A 23,284-nucleotide genomic window follows, 5' to 3' on the forward strand; every position below is an offset into this window, starting at 1 on the left:
ACCATCTTAAGAACACTGCGGTCTGCTGCAAGTCTCTCCTCCGGATCAAGACTGCCCAGCTCGACGAGAACCGGCTTCCCTGGCACCTCTGACCTCTACCTACATCATCAGTCACGCTGAGATTTGTGGGTGTGACGAGACCTCGAGGGACCGGCCATCTTCAAGACTGCACGACTTCTGCACAGCAAGCCCGCCGAGTAATTTCCTGGTGAGTGCTTTGGGGTCCGAGAAGCCCCGACCCTGAGCAGCTCCAGCACCGAAGAGTAGCCCCCCAGCATCTCCACGATCGGCGTGGGGCCCTTCTGCTTTTTGCTGCTCACCGCGTTGTTTGGCTACTAGCCCGCTGGCTTGTGGCCTCCTGAACGACGCCCGACGACATCACTGCTGCTAGTCTGGTTGCTCCAGACTGGCCCTTGCTCCCTTCCAGAAGAGGAGCACTCCGGACCCTCCTGGTCCACCCAAGACGCCATTTTGAGTCCACCGCGTGGGCTTGAATTAGCCAAGGCTTGTTGCCCAATCCTGGGTAACTTCGACGCCGACAGCTTCATCCATCGTGGGACAGCTCGCCTCTCCATCCTGGTCGCCGACAACGCCTCCTGGTCCGTGAGATCTGCAGAGCCAGCGTCGCCCACTCACCTAGTCGAGGTGACTTCGCCCGGTGCCATCCTGGTGCCCACTTAATCACTGGCTAGTGATTCAAGAACTTGGTCCCCTCTGCTTTCAGGTTTTCTTCTTCCTTGATCCAGGCTTGGATCCATCGAACTTTCCTTCACTGGTCGCCTGCCAGCAACTTCCTTCTTCCAGGCTCCTGGTCCGGCAACGAGATTCCCGACGTCTTTTCAGACCTATGCAGCTGCAGCCCCTGGGCTAGGTAACTTCGGCACTTCGGTGTCCCAGCATAGCCTCACTATCCAAGGGTCAGGATCCACTGTCGTTTTCTCCCTACCAGGTCGGGTTCGCCCGTAAACACTAACTTTGTGAATTCTAGCTCCCATAGACTTTGTCCCGCATCCCGCGTGAGAGTGCACACTCTGCACCCGAGTCCCCTGGGCCTCCTAGTAGTAATCTAACGATTCCCTAGTCAAGTCCTAGCGATTCCAAAGCCTATTAGTACTGTTACTTACCTGCTAGTAATTCGCATTCCACTTTTAGAATATATGGGTTTTCGTGCCCCTCGGGCATTTGTGTATAACGTGCTAACTTAAGTATTTTCGTAAGAGTTTTGTTGTGTGCCTAGCACCCTGTCCTCATAAAGAGTACAGGGTTGTTGTGATTCTAATAAATACATTGTTTATTTTCATAACACTTGTGTGGTGTCCTTTCACTGGGTGTTCAAGGGGTAATGTGATGGTAAAACAGCTGGCTTAACACGCCCTCTAGAGTCTTAGCCTTAGACTGCTCGTATCCATGCTACTAGGATAGCTGGTCTATAAGGTTGACTTACAACCAATCATCAATAAGGGTTGTTTGGACTGATATATAGTGATCACTAGAATAGTGAACACTGCACATCAGGCCAACTTCTCACATGTATGCATTAGGTTCTGATGTCTCAACTTGTTAAGTTGTGTTCTTCCCTGAGCTTCTTCCTGCAAAGAAGGCCAAGCTCCAGACTGCTCTGTTTGTGATCGACTGTCCAGGAGTAAATGTCGCTGTTCATTTGGCGACCTTAGGGGCCCAATACATTTAGGCTTTTGTCAGTTGCATCTCTGTCAAAAGTTTAGACTGTCATCATTCGCTTGGCTTCAATGAGGCTGGTTGGGCTGGGCATGCTTACTCCACCATGGTCTCTCAGTATTTTTTCCCCAGCCAAGTTGGGCCTGAGTAGTCCAACCACTGTTCCTCAAACGGCTCATGCACTCCTGTACTGCTACACTTGCGATCCGTGGAGGCTGTAACACCAAAGAGCTCACTGAATGGTTTACTATAGTGGTTAAGGCCATGTATTCATGGGACTTGGAACTGGTGGCCTCACCAGGGACTGTCTTGGCAGATGAGCAGGACCAGTTTCAAGCTTTGGAGTGACTTCTGGAGTCTGATCGTCAAGTAACCTCGCATTATTGGAAGCTCACCAGACACTGGAGTCAGCTAGTCTCCTGGTAATCCTCTGGTAAGGAGTGCATACTATGTGTGGTGGTCAGCCTCTGTTTGTAAACCCTTCCTTCTCTGGTATATTATGTCCCTACTAACAGTCTTCTCTGGGAAGTGGAGGGTTTGAGGACCCTACTGCCAAGTGTTCTTTCATCCCCTGCCCCAGAAGTGAAGACCAGCTGATGCTGCTTCGGCTACAGAATGTGGTTGTTCCACCAGGTGCAGCTGCAGAGGTCACATTGAGAGCCAACAGGAGGATGGATCTCTCGCGTGGTATATCTACACTTCATACGCCACACAATGATGATAACCAAGATACCACTGGTTCCCCATTGTATTCTGTGGGTTCTGCACTTGCTAACATCTCAGCTGAGGCCCACTGCTGCAATCATATGGACAGTTAAAACTACCGTCAACCCCCTCTCACCCTCTCCCCCCGAACCTTCCTATCAGAGAAGGAAAAGGCAATCTTATTCCCTCATGCCCATCCACATCGGTGAGGGTTCCCCAAGGTCATTTTGACTATGCTTCAAAGACCTGCCAAGTGATACCCAGTGCATAAAACTCTGATTCCACCGCATCCGGTGGTCATTCCTAGAGGCCACGGCTCCGTCGATAGATTTCACACTGCCAGTTATGTCCACGTTCAGCGTAGAGTTGATCTTTGAAGGGTAAAATGAACACCAGGGTCCATGGAAAAATCTTCAAGGACAACTGATCTATGCCCTGGCTAGTGCTCATCTTTTGTTTCATTATGTCAATGTACTTAGTAGTTCACTTGCACTAAATAAAGACTGCTTTCCTTCTAAGATTAGTCATTAAAAGGTGTTTGGGATTATTTCATTGTTGCTAGTGTTTGCAGTACAGGTTTACTAATGTTTGTATTGCCAGGATTGCTCTTTCCCCCCGATGTATATGCACAACATAGACATGCACATCTTTGGCCTAAGAGGAGCACATACACCTCACACACGTCACACACAATCATCCACAGTGTGAGGGAATCCTGCACAATATATCTAGAAGCTCTTTTCAACACCTTTGCTGCTATATAGCCCTGGCCTGCATCCCTGCCCGCTTCCTGGACCACCAGACATTCAAAACCCAGCTAAAGAGCTCCCCAATGACAGCAGAAATGGAGATCCTGAAGTCAGTAGGAGTTGCTAGTGAAAAGACCCCTTCCTACAACAGGTACAATGAGATAGTACTGATGGTTACACCAATGCTCGTGTACCAGAAGGACCCGTGGCTTCTCTACTGCTGCAACCTTTGATGCATGGGGGTGAAAATGTGGTCCTTTGGCAGATTCACGTGACCAGTTTTCAATAATCAGTGCTTCAGTGTTAGCCTGGCCAGTTTGACTTGCTCAACTGCCCCTGTGATGAGGGAGACTCCATTGATACCCCCATGTTTGGAAATGTACTTTATTCAGTTTGAATCTTCCCTCTAGATCTGCTTCCTCGCTGACATGGCATTATGCCATGCCCGTTTCTCCCTGAAAAAGGTGGTGATGTCTCTCTGCATTGTCAGAAAGGGCCTGGGGACCATCCACCTTCTCATCTTTAGCAGCGTAATATACTCCTGCTTTTTTCATGGGTCTTCGGGCCATTGACATCAGCTTGTTTGAGGAGTTTTGGAGATTAAACCTCCAACAAAACCATTACTTGCCAGGTCACTCCTGTTTTCATTTGAGGAACCATGTCTTTTGAGTACAGTGGTTTGTCAAACTTTAAGCAAATTTTGTATCTGCTCCCGAGTTGCTGTTAGCTACTTGATTCGCGTATGTCCCCTTTAGGGTATCTGAGTGTCTTATACTATGTTTTGGGTGTTTGTCTTTTTTTTTTTTTAAATCTGTGTCCGTGGGGCTACTGCTCACTCAGTTTGGTCACATTTCCATGTATGAAGAAGATAATTTGTCCTTCTTTCTCCCTATGGCGAGAAAAAAGCTGTATATTGGGCTCTCATTTACGGTTAAGCTTTAGGAACAGAAATATGAATCATTGTCTAAACCTGGATTCTTTATTAAGGAAGCCATATAAAAATGTATTTTGCATCCCGTACAGCCTGTTTTCAGTGTTGTAGATCTTGTGAGACACATTTAGGTGTTGATATTCTATTGGTGAAATTTAACCTGCAGCCATGGACAAGCACTACAGCAAGGACTACTATAATCTTTGGGTTTTCAGAGCCCTTAGTTCATTGCCATAGTTGGACCATACTCCACAACCTTGATCTCCGCAAGGATTTCATTAAGTCTCCCGTGGCATCAAGGAGAGAGCAACTGCGAGGATCACTTTGAGTCCGTTAGCACCTGCATCAGAAGGAAATTATAATAATAGGGTTGAACAATTGGAATATCATGCCTTCTGACTGTCTTCCCACCGACTGTGTGGAGCAGCAGCTTTATGTGAAGGTTGCTGTGTGCCTCATGCACACTCGGGACTGTTTCCATTCCTGTAAGTCCTGTACCCGTCTTTGGATCCCATACACAAACGATACATAGCATGAAAGTGCCCTGCTTCCGCAGTGAGACTTAGAACCATCAGAGACGGTTTTCCATTTTTTTCTACCTCTTAAAATTAGAAGTGCTGAATCTTCAAAACCTTAAACACTCAAACTCATTTGCAACTTTAGCTAGTACTTTGTTCTCTGTGTATTTCACAAATGAAAAAGAGCCCTGGTAATTAACTGTTGCAAAACTTTGCCTCGTACATCAATTCAATTAAATATGTGGCATGTCCGATGTTCATAAGCAATGGATTTCTCCCTCCTTCACTATCTTCTTAAAGTTTTCTGACCCAGTTTCTCGTGTACTCCAGTCTCCCCTTCTTTTCATTCAACAATGCTTCTATGGGCTCTTCATTGTTGGAGGTCTTCTTCCAGAGTTTGTGGTTGTTGCTTAAAGTCAGCATACTTCCTGTGTAGACTGCTACTTGTACCACCAGATAAGCTGTGGTGAGTCACATCCATGACATTTGATTCCACAACCCAGAGCCATCCCATTTTACATTTGCACCTTTGTTGCTTATATTTAAAGCAGAAGCTTGACAGTATAGAAAGTTTTACAAAGTATTCATCAGAAGAGAGGAAGGTGGATAGATTATGTTCACAGAGGAGTTGGAATAACGGCTAGGGCGGTCGACCTCGAATCTAAGGAACGAGTTAGAGCCTCGGCAAGGACACGCAACATCCTGTGATTCTGGGCAAATCACAGAATCTCCCCGTGCCTAGCAAAAATGAATGTGTTCTCATGTAATGCAACTGGTGCTTGTGTAAAGCGCTCTGATAACCGATACCTATGGGTCAAGTTTGCTCTATATAAAACTCTGTAAAAATAAAAAAAGAGGACAGGCGACAGTAGGGAATATTGTCAGATAAAGTTCTGGATTCTTAAAAACAATTGGACATGAAGGGATTGCAGATATATAATAGTGCACCGATTTATATCTCAAAAAGGCCGTGAACAGTAAATGGGGTTGCATTTACCTGTAATGGGTTATTTCAGTTTAGCGGGTTTAACAGACTTGAGAGCGGGAGATAAATAGACGTTTGGCTTTTTTAGGAGACCAGCATCGTCTGTAGGCTGCTGGCAGTTTCTTGATTAATTATTTTCTTTTGATTTTCTCTCTAGCGTGTAGAAAATGGTGACTTCAACTGGATTGTCCCAGGGAAATTTTTAGCATTCAGTGGACCGCATCCAAAAAGCAAAGTTGAAAATGGTAAGGTGTTTTACTTTTTTTGATTTTTAGTGTGGTTTTATCGTGTGTTTTATAACGGTTTTATATGCAATATGAATTTCACCCAGTGGGAACACTTCCTCAGACTGTGTTGCTGTTCTGTACTCTTTGAAGCGGTCTGTTGACACCAATAAGGTGGGCAGAATGTCCTTCTTAGGGCGTAGCTGTAGTTTAAGAACCTGGAATTATATCTTTCTTTACTTAAAAGGCAAACATTCCTCTATGAATTATGGATTGCTTCTACGTGCTTACCGTGGGTAATGTATGATGTAGGATATGCTGAGTTCAAGTGAATGCAGATTACTTCAAGAGTTGAGGAAAGGAGTGTGATTAATAGGCAGATTTTAGTTTGGGTCTGAGTGATAAATCAATGTAGCAACAGCTTTCACCAGGTGGGGAGTAGATTCAAAATTTGGACTGGCACTGTTTGATAAGACTTGTGACGAAGAAGGAACTAGAGTTTCTCCCAAACCACCATAGTAGCATTATAAATGATAAAATCAGCGTACATGTAGTGTTTTTTACAGTAAAGTATTTCCTTTGTATGTGCATGAAGTACAATGGGGTTAAGGATCATTCCTGGGCTAGCGTATGTAGTCAGTTTTTTGTTTACCTGTCCAGGTGGGCGACTTTGACCCTTAAATGTTAAACGTTTTGAGCACCGTTTCATAAAATTCCAAATTTGCAGATGTCACTTCCTGTCGATCTTGCTTTGCTGTTTCTGAAAGGTATACACAAGTGGCTGAAATTCCTCTCTCTAAGAGGTAATCCATATAAGGCACAGGTCAGTCGACTGCTTTAGCCTTTTGCCTTTCTTCTTTCTACGTAAAGAAAAACAAAATACATCTTATCCGCCTTCGCTGCCCCTCCCCCTCCCCATTAGAAAATATCTTTGTCTCTTTAATGTCGACAAAAAACTACCAACAATCAGTTGGTTCTTGGGCTGGTTTGTGTCATTGGATTGAACAACGTACTGCCCGGGACAGTCCTGAAGTTCCATGTGTGGGTCTCAAAAGGAGGCTTTTCATGGAGTCGCTGCTCATGACCTGATCAGCTACAACCCCTGTCGATCATCTTGTCTGTTTTTGAAGAGTCGTCTTTGGTCTCTTGCCCTGCTCTGGTGAGAGTTGTAACCAAGACTATATCTTTACCAGAGGCATGCTTCCTTCCTTCCTTCCTTCAACGCTTAAAACAGAGCAGGGTACCAGTGGAATGGGATTGCTGTTTAGTTGGTGACTAATCTTTTGATGAGCAAGTGGTAAGTGTGGAATCGCCGGTATTCCCCAATCCCCCAGTTTCTAGGGTGTGGTCATTGTGAAAGAACGGGCACATAACTAGAAAAATATTAGTTTCATTTGTTTCATATCTGGACTCTTTGGGCAAAAGGGTGGTAGGGAAACAGATCAACACTTGTTTCTTCTATAAATACCTTTTGTTGCTAAATTCAAATGATTAGGTTTCGCCTTCAATTGGCATCATCTAGGTAGAACAGCATTTTTTCAATGTATCTTTCGCTGCCACAGTTTTCCACTAGCTCTAAATAGGTTATTATTAACCAACTTTCTGATGAAATGCTGACTTACCCTATTCTGGTTTTATGTGCAGTCACACAGATGTCAGCAGAAAATGCTGAACATATTGACACTGTTGGGCTGCTGTTCCAGGAAAATTATCTGTGGCTACGGTGCCGCTGTTATTTCTTTTTTGTTGGTGTCCTTATCAAAGCTTTCACTCGCACACTCAATGAAGTGCAAGCTGTTTCGGAATTGCATTAGTGAGCATCCTACATAAGTGTGCTTTAAGAGTATAATGCAGCAAGACTGTTCCACAGATTGTCGCACGCTGTATAAGAAACACGGCTCTCACTGGGAAATGTAGACTGCAGTGGCGGCTGGCAGGGAACAGGAGAGGCGGTGAGACAAAATATATTTTTAAAAACGTACCTCCTCATGGACGCAGTCTCTCCTCAGAAGCAGGAAGTACATAGGCTTCCCTAAGCCAATCACAATGCTGCAATGCAGCGTTGTGATTGATCTGTGTGCTGTGGTTCGGCGCTCAGTTGGGGACTGGGAGCTGGACATGATCTCCACCTAGGATTTGTATTACAGCCCGGTAGAGAACATCTAAGTGCGCATGACTGTTTGTCCGGCCCAAGACGGCCAGCCAAATAATCATGCACACTTATTGTGCACAAACCACTCCTCCCCCTGTGACATGAACCCCGCCTCACCCTAGCTCAGCCCCATAGCTACGAAACAATAAAATGATAATAACAATGTTATTATTTTATTTTTCCTTTTCCCTGCTCTGAGAGCAGTGGGGCGACGCTCCTCCGCCTTAGCGGCTGGCGGGCTGAGTGGAGTTATTCTGTACTAAGATGCTTCTGGCATTTTCGAACTGGGCACTGTCATTTCTGAGGCTAGTTTGTCATGTATAAGCTTGCAAATCGTAGTGGAATCATATGTGATAATCCCAGGTAAGAAACCGCTTCTCCTTTAGATACGAATACTACAATTATTATGGATTAATTATAGTTACCTCTTACTTTATTTTTAACCAACTGGACTGCTCTTTAATAATGATAGATGTCAATAGATGTATTCAGTCCTTCTACTTTATTTTATTTCCTCTTCTTTTAATAATTTCTTTCCTCTTTTTTATTTTTTCCCCTAATTATTATATTCTTCAAAAAATTATGCCTTTCTGTTAGTATAGTAACAAAACTTCTATAATTTGGTAATTATACTGTATGTTCTATTTTATGTAATATTTCTTTAATAAATATTTTATTAAACTCAAAGGAAAAAAGCTGGCCAGTCGTGCAGTTGCCACTGAAAGTGATGAATAAAAACTGCTTGATCCTTAAAGGCTGCTTTGTTCTTAACTGTACCTACTTCCTCACAAATGTTATTATATACACTATAGTGTACGGAAAGAACGTAAGTTTCGTTTTTTCCTTAAAATTAGCCCAATACCTGTTTGATCATGGAGAGGATCTGCCTCTAAATGTAGGCACGAAGCATGTCAATATTACAATTTGCATGACCCACCCCTCTTTTCTTGTGTACAGAAAATACGGCTCAGATCAGTCACCAGAGAATAAAACTTGTATAAATCCACTTCCCATCAACATGATGACTTTACTACTGATGCGTTTCTTTAATTTGCCTTACACAGCTGGAGACCTCTCAGCTGGACCTGAATGTTTTTTTAAAATTCACGCAGAAGACCTACATCGCTCAAGGTTTTACTTGCATTTTTGTCTCTACTGGGATTACAGATATCTAGACTTTCTTTTGAATGGGTGATTGGATCTTGGCGAGTAAAGACAATCTGCTGAACTTGCATGTATACAAGGTTGCTGTCTGTTCTGTGGGGAGCCGCGCTAGGTAGCATTCTGCACCACAAATGCAAGGATACCCAATGTGTCCTCCTTTGAAAGAAGAGTATGATCGGCAGAACTTGATCTTTTGTGGCTCCACTTGGTGTCCATATCAATGAATTGCAGCATTTATATCGTACTTACTCCCATATGTGGGGCCCTGAAGCACTTGCCTACATTGGTAGCACATAACACCATGTAGGGTGTGTGGCTGGAAGGATGATGTCTTTTTTTTTTTTGATCCTATGTTGGAAGTGTTTCAATGTTGTGTGTGATGACCACTCAGGTGCAGTTATTGTGTTACGGGACACAGCGCATGGCAGTGTGTTGAATGATGAAGTATAAGACAGACACACAGTTTTAGCTTATCAAGTATTGGGGCATCTTTCATAGAATCACATGCCTGAATCATTCCCCGTCGCAGAGGCGGGAGTCCCATGGTAAATTGCAAAAGTAGTGCCATAAGTAAATAATTGTAGTAGGGTAAAAGAAAAAGGCCTAAGGCCTAAATCTTAGATGCCCATCTACATCATTATAGTAAAAAGAACCAAAAGTTAGCTCCAACCAATCTGCTACCAGCACCCTCTAGAACACTCTCAGCAGAGTCAGTTCTCCTCAGATTTTCACAGCACGTCGTGTGGAAGGGAGTCTCCCTGAGTGCCTACTCAGTTCTACAGTTCATCTCTTCAGGATGTCTGACAAGAAAGCTCTCTTTAAACCCTGCAGGACCTGTGATAAGAAGAGGGTCCATGTTGATGACCAGCATAAGGACTGCATTTACTGTCTTTATCCTAAGCATGTTGCTAAGGATTGTAGAATCTGCCGGACTTCCCCTACTAAGACTCTTAGGGATAGAGAGGCAAGAGTGCTTTTATGGCTTAAATCCTTCTCGGCTGAGGAGGATGACAGAGCCTCAACTTCGAGCCAAAGAGCTAGACCCCATGACAGCTCTTCAAGTGAGGGAAGAAAACACCATAAAACTTCCCATGATAGCTCTGACCCTCCACAGAGGTCACCTAAGCTTTCCTCTGGGTCAACGCTGTCTCCACCCTCTACATCGGTCAAGGAATCTAAGAGGCTATCTACTTCAAAAACCGTGAGCAAAAGCCAAGTTAAATCTCTCACGTTGACTCCATCGTCGACGATTTCTGTGACTTCTTTTTCCCCATCGTCGACTGCTACTGTCTCGACGACGGCCATTACTTCGCCTATTTTATCTACTAAGATTTCTATCACGAGTAAGAAACCTGTTCTTGAAGAATGGTCGACGGGGACGTCATCGACGAAGTCTCCGTCGGGGATCACGTTGACGTCAAGCCCATCGACGAAGGTTCAGTCGACGAAGCCTCCACCGTCGATGCAGGTACTATCCATGAAGTCTACGTCGTCGATGTTTGCCATGTCGACGATACCGTTGACGAAGAGCCTGCCGACGATGATCCTGTGAACGACGAAGAGCCCGACGATGAAGAGCTCGTCGACGCCGTCTTTACCAGTTCAATCTCAAGTATCAGCAGTGGCACTTTCGCCTTCACAATCAACACCCATATCATCTGCACCTTTTCAACTTAAAACTTTTCAAAGACCGGATTACAGTAAATTATCTCCACTTTTGCCATCTCACCTTTTGGGAACTTACGTTGACGATGAGGACGATGAGGACTATGAGGATGAAGACAATGAGGAACCATTTGGCACAGCTCACCATCCTTCTGAGCTTAACATTGTCAAGATGATGATGACAATGAATACCAGGAACACTGTTATCAAGAAAAACTTATGGTTCCATACCATAGATTTCCTCAAAGGGAGTCGCGCCAGAAGGAGATGTGTCATCTCCCTCCAACGCCCATACAGGATTTCCATGCCATGCTGGCGGACTATCGTCAAAGGTTTCCCCCACAACAGGCAGTCCCAGAGAATCCACCACCACCAGCGGGGATCCCTGATCCATCACCTCAATCTGAGGTTCATCTTTCGCCGCCTCATCCTTCAGGTCCAACTGAACATGTGCACCATGACACTACATCTTCTGAAGAGGAGGGTGAATTACCTGACAATACTAATATTACAGATCCCTTGGACGAATATATTATACTGATGCTTTCTCCACCCCTTCCTCAGCCTTCTTATCCTCCCCCTGAGGACATCGGGGGCTTTCATAATTTGATGCAGCGAGCAGCATCTAGATTCCAGTTGCCTGTTACAGTAGAGCAGACAGACTGCTTTTTGCATAATTTCAAGGAAGCGTCTAGGAAGATCACGCGAGCTGTTCCTATCATTGATTATATCTGGAATGAAGGGGTTAAAATCATTAAGACGCCTGCGTCTATTCGGGGCTGTACTTACTCGCATTGAGAAAAAGTACAGTGCTCCGGCTAATAGTCCATCTTGTCTGATTGGTCATCCACAACCAGATTCAGTGATTTCTCTAGCCGCCCAACAAAGATCTAAAAATCCTGCGACGCCTATTACCACACCGCCTGATAAGGAAGGACGGAGGCTGGACCTTATAGGTAAAATATTCTCCACTATGGCAGCGGCCTCCATTAAAGCTGCAAATTCTCTGGCAATAATCGGTCGGTATGACCGTCAGATGTGGTCAGATATGGCGGGACCTATTGACCACATCCGTGAGGACCGTAGACAAGACGCAAGGAAGATTCTCTTGGAAGGAGAACAAGCTGCATCTGAAATCATAGATTGCACGCTGGACATTGCGAACACCAACTTACTTCAGCTTTCGGGAGCTGCAGTGCTTAGACTCCAGGGATGGCTTTAAAGCCACAACTTTCAGACCTGAAGTCCAAACTAAGATTTTAGACATGGCCTATGTCAGAGAGTCTTTATTTGGGAAACACATTGATGAGGCCCTCCTTGCTATCAGAACTGATACTGATACCGCTAGATCGTTAGGCGCATTTCAATACAGGGGCGGATCTTTCAGAGGTGCAGAGGACGTGGTTTTGCTTCAAGAGGAGGATACCAAAACCAGCAAAATAGGCGGTATCAATCGCAGTATAGACAGACTTACAACCAGTCATCGTACCGCCAATCCTCTTCGGCTAGTTTCTCCCATCAGGGTGGTCGAAAGCGAATCAAGGTCGAGATACCAACAGGAAACCATGATCTACGCAAGGCGCAAGCCATAGTACTCTCCCTAACCGTGGGCGCAAACATTTCAGCTTTTGTTCACAAGTGGCAAGAAATGACTTCAGACCGATGGGTTCTAGACCTAGTAACAAACGGTCACACCCTGGAATTCATCAAACCGCCATCTACTACTCCACCCTAGGGTCCCTCTACCACTCGTCTTCACTTATTGTTCAAAGCCTTAACGATGCTCCTCACGAATGCAATAGAGCAGGTTCCATCATCTCAAAGAGGAACCGGTTTCTATTCTCGTTTCTTCCTCATCAAGAAAAAGTCAGGGGAATGGCAACAAAATTCCTCAAAAAGCAAAGTTTCCGGATGGTAACACTTTCCGAGATCTTAAGGTATCTAAACGAAGGAGATTTTATGGCTTCTCTGGATATGGAAGATGCATATTTCCACAACCCTATCCATCCCAAACATCGCAAAGATCTTCGCTTCACAGTAGCTGGCGCCCACTATCAGTTCAAGGTGCTCCCATTTGGGCTGAAAACGGCGCCAAGAATCTTCAGGAACTGCTTGGCACCAGTGGCAGCGACATTGAGATCTCGAGGAATACAAGTGTTCCCTTATCTCGACGATTGTCTGCTCGAAGGTCCTTCGGAGCAAGCACAAAGATGCCACAACAGCACGTCTCCATCTCTTCTCTTCTCTGGGGCTGACCCTCAACAAGAGCAAATCGCAGTTGCATCCACTACAAGTCATTCCTTTTCTCGGGGCAATGCTAGACACGGTCCAGTGCAAAGCATTCTTGCCACAAGACCGTCAAATGCGTCTACAAAAATTTGCAATTTCAATCTCAAAAAGGTCGGTTTCTGTCTGGATGTTTGCTTCACTTCTAGGGATGTTCTCCTCTGTAATAAATCTCATACTCTGGGCACGGCTCAAAATGAGACCTCTTCAGAAGGAATTAGATCTTCAATGGCAACAAGCCATGGGTTCGTTCGACGATTCCATCAGGGTCACGTCGCACATGATAGATTGTCTGCATTGGTGGTCTCAGACAGCGAATTTGGCCCACGGTCTCACATTCCTACCAACCATTCCAGACTTTGTTTTAACAACCGGTGCTTCCATGGAAGGATAGGGAGGTCATCTGCAAGATTTTCAGATTCAAGGAAAATGGTCTCAAGTGCACAAACAGCATGTCAACCGACTGGAGCTCCACGCCATCTTTCTATCTATGCAAGCATTCCTCTCAAGGATCGCGGGTTCCTCAGTGCTGGTTCGTACCAACAATATGACCAGCATGTATTTCATCAGCAAACAAGGAGGAACAAAGTCAGCTACGCTCACGCAGGAAGCTCAGGAATTGTGGGACTGGGTCACATTCCACAAGATAACCCCGAGAGCCGAACACATCCGGGGTCTCCACAATACTCTGGCGGACACGCTGTTGTATAGCATTTTAGGACCCTAGTGTAATTTTCCAGATTTATGCCTTTTATAGGTATAAATCACCATGTCCTTATATAGGCATAGAAATCATAACCATATTTGGATATAGCTCATGCAGTCCAAATACGGCATGGCTACTTCCACTAGTTCCGAAAATCCACAACGATTTCTTGGAAAACTCGGCTTCAGCAGTTAGGGACTTTCCCTTGCTTGAATATTGATTTGTCCAAGAACTCATGCAGTTTTCAAAGAACTGAGACTCTTGATGACGTTATTATGTCCACCTTTATGTCAAACTCGCCACCTTCAAGGTATAAATATGCCCACACTTGCCCAAGCAAACACACGGTGGTGTGGAGCAGTTTGACTATCTACTTGCCCGACGCAGCTCGCTACAGCAAGTGCCGAAGGAAGCCGACCCTCGAGCAGACGCACTGAGAGAGACGTTGTCTTTTCTCTTGCCGAGAAATCCAGCTCCAGTGTTTCCAAGCTCCCCTTGCGGAGTGTTGGGAAATCGAGTCCTGAGACAGAGATACCAGACCTCCTTCATTCTAAACAAGGTATGGAGCTGATTAGACCCTAAGTGAAATCTTGGATAGATTCTTGGCAAAAGAATACTAAGCTTATGCTACACCACACTTACTTCTTCCCTCGTACTAGACTTAGGTTAGGTACATCTGGGTAGGCGTATTTTAGAAGCACCAGTTGCGTACTTTTAGTCTTTATTTATGTACGTATTTTATGGCTTAGAAACCATACCATGCTTTTACAGTATTATTTTATAATACTCTTCTTGCTGTATGCATTATACTTTACAGCCAGTATTCCGATTGTACCAGTTCATTTCTTCTGCATGAGAAAGAAGACTGTTCAATAAATACTTTTATTGAAAACGCCCGTCTCTCTATTTCTCTGCAACTCTGGTGAAACGAAGCATGCACGAATGACTGAGTAAAATATCTATCTATTGTTTCCACGACTCTGAAGATCAGTTTTATCTTGGGGAAACAAAGTGGTCATGTTTATGCGGTTGTCAGAAACTAATCCCTTCTTGTTCATCGAGAAAGTTTCTAGTGACCTCTGAGCTAGCTGGCACTCATAATTAAGTCTAATTTATTCGATAGAGACCTAGTTGACCTAAGTCCTACGTCACATCTATAGGATATATTATTCCAATGCGCAGAGCCTATTGGGAATATAGGAACTACACTACAACGCTGAGCAGATCTCAATCGAACTGTCACGAGTGGGAACTGGAGGAGAAGCAGGTGAACAGAGTGTTCCAAGCTTGGGGCAAACCAACACTGGACTTATTCACCAGGAGGGAGAACAAGAAATGCGAATACTATGCCAGCAGATTCCCTCAACAGGGCTCAAGGGGGAATGCCCTGTCCATGCGATGGTCAGGGATTTGTGCATACCCTTTTCCCCAATACCATTGATCTGAAAGTGCTCCGCAAGATGAAGATGGAGGGTTGCTGTCTGATTCTGATTGCACCCCATTGGCCAAGACAATATTAGTGCCAGGAACTTCTTTTAATGTCTCAGAACAAACCTATTCGCCTTATTCTGATGCCCACGATGTTGTCAAGGGACAGAGGCCAAGTGGTTCATCCAGACCAACAGTCCCTGCACTTACACGCATGGCTCCTGATTTCTTAGAATTCAAGGACCTTAACATATCTCAGGACTGTCGTGAGATTTTGGCCAAATCTTGTGCCCAGAGCACAATCAAAACTTATAGTTTAAAATGGAAGCTATTTTTAGTGCTGTGTGATTTTCCTCTATGGTTTAATTATTTTTTTCTGTAAATATTGTGTCATGGTCACTCCGATGTGATGGATATGTACAGTTCTCAATGTGCTTGGGAAAGAAAACCATAAAAACAACAAATAAAATAAAATGGAAGCGATTTTGCTGTTGGTGCAAGGCGAATAATATCCACCCAGTTCAAGCTCCTGCTGAACAACCTATTCGCTGTCTCTAGCCAAATCTGGGCTTACTTTTTCATCGGTCAAGGTCCATCTTGCTGCTGTTTCCAGATTCAGAAAATGCGCCAAACTTCCTTCTCTCTGTTCATCTTCACTTGTCAAGCAATTTATGAAAGGGCTTTTCTGAGCCTTTTCTCCAGTGCGAGCACCCCCTACAGAGTGGGAACTCAATACTGTACTAGCGCAATTATTGAACCGACCATTTGAGCCTATCCACAAAGCTGATCTTAAATTCCTCAGGTGGAAGGTTGCCATTCTCCTGGCTCTTATTTCTGTAAGAAGGGTTTGTGAAATCCAAGCTTTCACTATCACAGAACCCTTTCTACATTTCACTAAGGACTACGTAACTCTTCGAACAAATCCTAGATTCATCTCAATTTCACTTGAATGAACCGGTAAGCTTGAATGAACCAGTAAGGTTATGAACTTTCTTTCCGGATCTATCCACTCCAGCTGAAAGAGCATTACACTCTCTGGATGTTGAGCTCGGTTTGAAAATCTACCTACAGAAAACTAAAGACATCAGACGATCCAACCAACTGTTCGTGGCCTATGGTCAAGCGACACTTGGTACTGCAGTGACAAAGGCAACACTAGCAGATGGCTGGCTTCTACAATTCATTTCTGCCAAGACAAGGCCAACACGCCTTTACAGAGGAAAGCCAAAGCTCATTCTACGAGTACTGTGGCAGCTTCTACAGCAGTGTTTGCTGGAGTGACTCTTGAAAATACCTGTCATGCTGCTACATGGAAAAATGGCCACACGTTCACAAAGCCTTACTGTCTTCAATCTGCACAACAAGATGATGCAGCTGTTGGACAAGCGGCTCTACGCCATCTCTTTCATTAAGGTCAGATTCAGGTATTTCTTCTCTTTTATATGCTACCATGTTTCATTTAACATACATGTTTTTATGTTTAAAGAGCTGGATATATAGAGATATCTGTATGCTAATATTCATGCTTTATTTCAGTAATGTATTTTAATATAGATTTGGATTTCTTAAAGGCTTGGTTATGTTAACATTTCTCATCCATTATGGATGCAATATGGGAGTTTATAAAAACTTGTCTCCCACCATCCGCAAACGACAATGCATTTGGCTTACTGCTTGCTACTCCGATTCAGGCGTGTGAATCTCTGAAAGATACCCCAATACTGGAAAAGAAAGCAAGTTACTTACCTGTAACTGCAGTTATCCAGTATTGGTATCTTTCATAGATTCACATGCACCCACCCTCCTCCCTGGCGAGTCAGTTCTTTATGATTTGGGAATCCTCTTCCCACTTGTGCTAAGAAAATCTGAGGAGAACTGACTCTGCCGAGAGTGTTCTAGGGGGTGCTAGTAGACAATTGGTTGGAGCTAACTTTTGGTTATTTTTACTACAATGATGTAGATAGGCTTTTAAGGTTTAGGTCTTAGGCCTTTTTCTTTTAGCCTACTACTATTATTTACTTATGGCACTACCTTTGTATTTTACCGTGGGACTCCTGCCTCGGCGTTGGGGAATGATTAGTCTTTTTTCCTATTTTCAGTTTCTATTTTTGGTAAATTCTGGTGGGGTTTTTTCAGTGTTTTGAAGTGATTTCAATACCTTAAACAGATGTTATCAGTGGTTACAAATTTCCGTGACACTAAAAACAGGAAAAATTGTTTTTCCTGTGTTTATGGAACGTTTTGCTTTTATTATTGCTTGCTTTCTGCACTGATAGAACATGGTATATAGATAGTTTACGTATAATATATATGAGGTCCGAATAGATTTTTGCAAATTAAACTTATTGCAGTACACCATACAATACTTCTTCAGCGCCCGCTCTTTCCTTACTCTGTAAAGGTCTGAGAAAAGACCCTCAACATTGGCACTTGAAACGGAACAGCCAGTGCACAATTTATTAACTCTGGCCACTGACATAGCTTTCCATGCCAATACTGGTGCACTTGAAGATTGCGATTCTCAGGGCAGGTTCTGCAACATTTGCATTGAGCTGGGCGCTTATTCCCTTAGAGTTATTAAAGCTGTCAAAAATGAAGCAGCACCTTTGAAACTACGGAGGAAATTCTCCTTTACTGAAGGGATCTAGAACTTGTACAGAGTACCACAGTGAGATTTCTTTGACTTCCAAAGCCATTGGTGGTGAAGGGACATTTCTATGCATCATTAAAAGCCATTTCTCATACATCACTATACCTTGCACTGAATGTTTAAAGCCTGAGGTGTTGGCAATTCACCTACTTTGACTACTGACTCAGTAGAAACTGCGGGCTGATGTATTAAGGGTTTTTACCCATTCTCTGTGGGTAAATGTGGACAAACATGTAAATGTGGTAAACGTAGGACAGTCCCCACGGGGGCACAACAAACACTCAGTTGCTGTAGGTACCGGTTGCGGGCCCCAATGCTAGTGAGAATGCCATGATGAAGTTTAGTTCTTCAATCGAACCACATGCATTTGGAAGCTATTTCACTACAAGCACAACACAAGACTAAAGATAAACCAGCTTGGGTCTCATTGTATTTTCTTGTTTAGATGTTTGCCTTTCTAATGTAGCTGTACAATTAATTGTATTGCTGTGGTAATGGACCAGATGATTTTTACGTTCTGCACATTTCAATCTGTTTTGACCTGTTCATTTTCTTTAAAACAGGTTACCCCCTCCATGCACCCGAAGCTTATTTCGCCTATTTCAGAAAGCACAATGTCACTACAATCATAAGACTGAATAAAAAAATTTATGATGCGAAACGCTTCACGGATGCTGGCTTTGACCACCATGAGTTGTTTTTTATCGACGGAAGCACGCCTAGTGACCTCATCATGCGAAGGTTCCTGAATATATGTGAAAATGCTGCAGGTGCCGTTGCGGTGCATTGTAAAGGTATGTGTAGCCTATTAAGAAGCATTGGCAAACCCAATAGGTCTCGCCAATGCAAGAGCTATTGGCTATGGTAATGTGTTTTAGCAATTATGTACACCAGTCTAGCGGCTGTTCAGCCTGGCTAAAAGTTAGTGCAGTGAAGTGGGGTAGAGTTGAGTGGAGGTAGAGTAAAATGTGGTAGATTGGTGTAGATTGAGTGGGGTAGATTGGTGTAGAGTTCTGCATGTGGTGGGAGGTTTGTGTGTTGGGTGGGTCTTCGTGTGGTAGTTTGGAGTCTGGTAGATAAGGGTGGAGTGGGGCAGATTGGAGTAGATTGTGGTAGATTGGAGTGGGGTAGATTGCAGTGGAGTCGGGTAAACTATAATGTAGTGGGCTAAATTGGAGTGAGGTAGATTGGAGTGGATTGGATTTGGGTCTGTGGGGAGTGTCGGGGTAGATTTCAGTGGGGTTTTTGGAGTGGATTGAGCGGAGTGGGGTACATCGGAATAGGGTAGATTGGAATGGGGTAGAGTTGGGGCTGTGAAGTGGAGGGGCATAGAGTGGAGTTTCATGGAGTGAGTGGTGTATATTGGAGTGACGTGGAGTGTCGTAAAGTGTTCTAGAGTGAAGGGGTGTAGAGTAGAGTGGAGTGTCGCAGAATGGCGTGGAGTGGAGTATGCATTGGGTGGTAGTACACTGCGATTACAGAAAACACATTTACAATTGAAATGACCATTGTATTTGCACCGAAATACGGTTTTGCTGCACACAACCAATAATGTGTGCAAATGTCATCGCCTAGTGTATTGATGTGTCTTGATCATACTCAAATATTTGTTTGCACCACACTTCAGAATTACAAAAAAATGTGCTTCATTTGTACTAACTGATATATTCTGAAACCTCAGCGTAGTTAATTTTTTTGTATGTGCTAGAATAAAAAACACATCCTAATCTCTCTCCTCTTACATGGCTACTCAGCAGTATGATCACATAAATTCTCACTTTAAAATCAGAGAAAGAAAAGTAAACGCCAAGCTCCCTCTTAAGAGAAAGCTTGACATTTGACCTATGTCTTTAAATCGTGTTCTCATCTAGTCACATTTGCTGTACATTTAAAAGCCTGATTGCAGAAAGTGAATTCATGGAAGAATAAAGTAAAGAAGGTTTTGGCAACTGGAGAGACAAATTAAAACTGGACAACCTAAAACAAAACAAAGCCAGACAATGTGAATTACAGAACACAAAGTCAATCGTAAAAGGGCGGAATGCATTCCTAGGTCAGCTTTCTGAATGTCCCCCAAGACTTTGTTAGCAAACCAGACGGCTGTGCTGTCGGCTAGGCTGCAACCTAAAGGAATGATTTTAAATGAGTTTTAACGCACTTGATCAGCACTCACTGTACACTCCTTACAAAAATGATGTACATTTCATATAATCTGGGTTACATAATGCACAGACTCCATTCCAGTTTGTATCTATAAAAATGTTCACGTTTTTCTTAGATATAAACTGGAATGAAGTCTGTACATTGTGTAACCCAGATTATATGAAATGTACAATAATGTTTGTAAGGAATGTACAGTGAGTGTTGATCATTTGTGTTAAAATAGTTTGCGGATTGGTGTTCTTCTACGGAGGTTTAGGGGGCTGATCCTCCAGATCTGGGCACCACTATATATCCACTTGAAGTGATAGATGAGATTTTAGAAGTATTGTATTGTATTGTAATTGCATTTATATAGTGCTTACTACCCCATACGAGGCGTCAAAGCACTTTTTCGGCGAGTAGCATGCTACTCCGGGACCCATAGAGGATTAGTGCTGAATTAGTATAGTGAAACATGCAAGTACATTTTAAGTGGTGGATAGGTTAGTCAGTTATTTAGATTTGGAATGATAGAAGAAGGATAGAGGAGGACAAAGGTTTGTATTTATATAGCGCTTGTTGACGCACGCTATTCAGGAAGCCTATAATGGATTAGTGGTGAATTAATATGGTGAAATATGACGTAATTTCAGTGGTGGATATTAGTCAGTTTTTTGGAGTGAGAAGGATAACGGAGGGATTAAAGGGGAAGAAAGATTTGCATTCATATAGCACTTGTTACCCCTGATGGGTGTTGAAGCGCTTTTCTGGCTTTAAAGGATTAGTGTTGAAAATTAGTATAGTAAAATATGAAGTAATTTGAGTAGTTGATATGTTATTCAGTTATTTGGGTAGAGAAGGGTAGGGGCGGGATAGAAGAATGAAAGAGGTTTGTATTTATATATCGCTTGCTACCCCTGATGGGGTTTTGAAGCGCAAGTAGCACGCTACTCTGGCACCCATCAGGATTAGTGTTGAATTAGTATGGTGAAACATGAGAGTAATTTTAGTCTCGTTTTGTATATACATTGGTTTTAAGTGAAATTTGCATGGATTCCATTGAATTCTAAAATTAGCAGTTAGTATCTAGGATTTCAGCATTCGATTCTTAATTATTTGTTTCTGGTGTTCGAGACTCGCCGCGGCATTTGCCTGCCACTGAATGGGTCACCAGCTGGATTTAAATATGGCGGACGTTTCAGTGTTTCCCGTGGGAATGCCAGGTGGCTGCAGATTAAAATGCTTGCTTGCTGTACTTTATTTCATTTATCAGTGAATAGGGGAAATAACTTGAAAAATAAAGCCCAATTTATGTCAGTCGGCGCAATTTCTCCCTCCGTGCAGAACTTTCTTTAGATTGCCAGAGTGGTGTAAGCAGATATTGCTGTATGCGTCCCAGCCAACCACTACGTTCTGTTTAAACCACGCAGTACAGTTGTAATCTACCTTCTCTCAACCGCCCTAAGGAGTCCGTGGCCGGAGGTCACTAGCTTGGGTTCGGGGTAAAAGCTTGTGTGCGGCGAGAAGAGGACGGCCGGAGACTACGTGTCCTCCTATTTGAGACCAATGCCGTCTCAATGAATGTACATGTGGAAAAGCTGGAAAAATATTTCCAAGAAATCGAAACGGCACCATCGTGCGGTGGAATGAAGAATAACACATCTTAGAAGTTCACAGCTCAGTTACATTCTTATTTATCGTCTGTTTTTATTGTCCATACCCATATGAGTCCCTCAGATGTTCGACCTCGATGATAAATGCCTGCAAATGTTGGCCACTACTCTTTCCCTCAAAAGAATATGATGTTTAGTTAATATACAGAAATGTCTTCTTTACCTTAAACGTAGAAGGGACTCCCAGTCTGTTATTACTGAATTCTAGTGAGAAAGGGACAGGTTGCAACAAGTGGTCGCAAACTGTGCACTGGCTTTTTTGTGATCTGTCTCTCATTTTGTGATTAGACCTATGTACTAATTAGTCATATTACAAAATTGGAAGGCCTAGTCGCAGAATGACTTGTCTAATGAATGTCAATTAGGCAGGTCTCTATTGACTACAAGCACGGATCTGGATGGTGGCAGCAAGGAACAGTTGGCCACCATCCCTGTTTTGTATTCTGAAACGGTAAACGTTTTTCTTTTTCATTTTCTTATATCAGCCCGTGTTCCTTAGAGGAACCAGAGCTGCTTTAAAAAATAAAATAAAAATACGTTTGTAATTTGGGAAAACATCAGTATGGAGCAGGCAGTGGGTCCCGGGGGCTGCCACCCACTCCCACTGAGGTTTCCGACACATTTCACAAAGAGGAAACTGTCATAAGGTGACACCTTCCCGTTTGCGAATCAGGCACCATCTCTTTTGTGGTGTCAGTAACTGATAAAGGTTTGCATTCGCAAACCATTGATGCATACCATTATAACTCACAATTTAGCGGGAGTGCCCCTTTCCTGCTCCCTCATTGTTATTCTTAATGGACTGCAAACCCCAATTTGGAAGTCCGAAAGGCTTTTCCAACACATCCAGGCCTGATGGCCAACACGTTTTGAGAAATGATTTTTAGCAACTTCCACATCCCCACACTATCTTGCTAAAGTTTATGATAATTTGTACATACTCATTTAGCGTTGTACCCTCTTTTCAGTATCTTCTCTACCGGCATGATGGAACTACCATTGTTACAGCGCGAAGGCAGCTTGAATAATAAATAGTCAGGCACCTCCTTCTGTGACAACATGCATTACAATGTTTCCTTTCAACTGAAACTTAGCAGATAGAAAATATTTTCAGAATTTAACCCCCAACATGCTAAGCTTGAACATGTTTCTTGTAGGCAGTTACTCAGTCCGTATTAACGTGTGAAGTAGTTTCTAGTACTGCAAAGCCAAAAGTATTTCAAATACCATTCAAATATGGTTCTATCTGTATGCTTTGAGTGGTTCCCTCATGACCGCACTCCCGGCAGTGCCAAATCTGAAAGAAACAGGTTAGTGTTAGATTCCTTACCTCAGAATATCCCCAGGCATCAGACTGGATCCGGAAAGTTTTGCATAGCGGTACCCCTGCGCGTCGGTATCCGTCGTCTGCGTCGTGGTCGCCGGGATGACGTCGTCCAAGCACTTAGACGCCACCCTTGCACGCTGACGTCAGTTCTTTTTTCTGCGCCAGCAAGGGCAGTTCCGGGAAGAGCAGTACTCCTAGGCACTTTTTGACTAACTTTTTCGCCCGGGTTCAAACCTGCGACGACCGTAACCAGCTGATGTTGGTTACCGACCCCCACCATCGGTGCCTTTATTGCTTCGGGC

The 23,284-nt window shown here is 43.6% G+C and overlaps 1 protein-coding gene across 4 annotated transcripts in view; it reads left to right on the forward strand.

Moving 5' to 3' along the window:
• CDC14A (cell division cycle 14A) overlaps nt 1-23,284 on the forward strand; it is a 436,445-nt gene that overhangs the window by 287,200 nt on the left and 125,961 nt on the right. For all 4 annotated transcript variants that reach the window (XM_078644521.1, XM_078644501.1, XM_078644511.1 and 1 more), the window contains 2 exons: nt 5,723-5,810; nt 18,404-18,634. In XM_078644521.1, the coding sequence (XP_078500647.1) occupies nt 5,723-5,810; nt 18,404-18,634 (319 nt within the window). The remainder of the gene's footprint in view (nt 1-5,722; nt 5,811-18,403; nt 18,635-23,284) is intronic.

This window comes from Lissotriton helveticus, chromosome 1_1, assembly GCF_964261635.1.
Source record: "Lissotriton helveticus chromosome 1_1, aLisHel1.1, whole genome shotgun sequence".
In the NCBI taxonomy this organism is placed as follows: domain Eukaryota; kingdom Metazoa; phylum Chordata; class Amphibia; order Caudata; family Salamandridae; genus Lissotriton; species Lissotriton helveticus.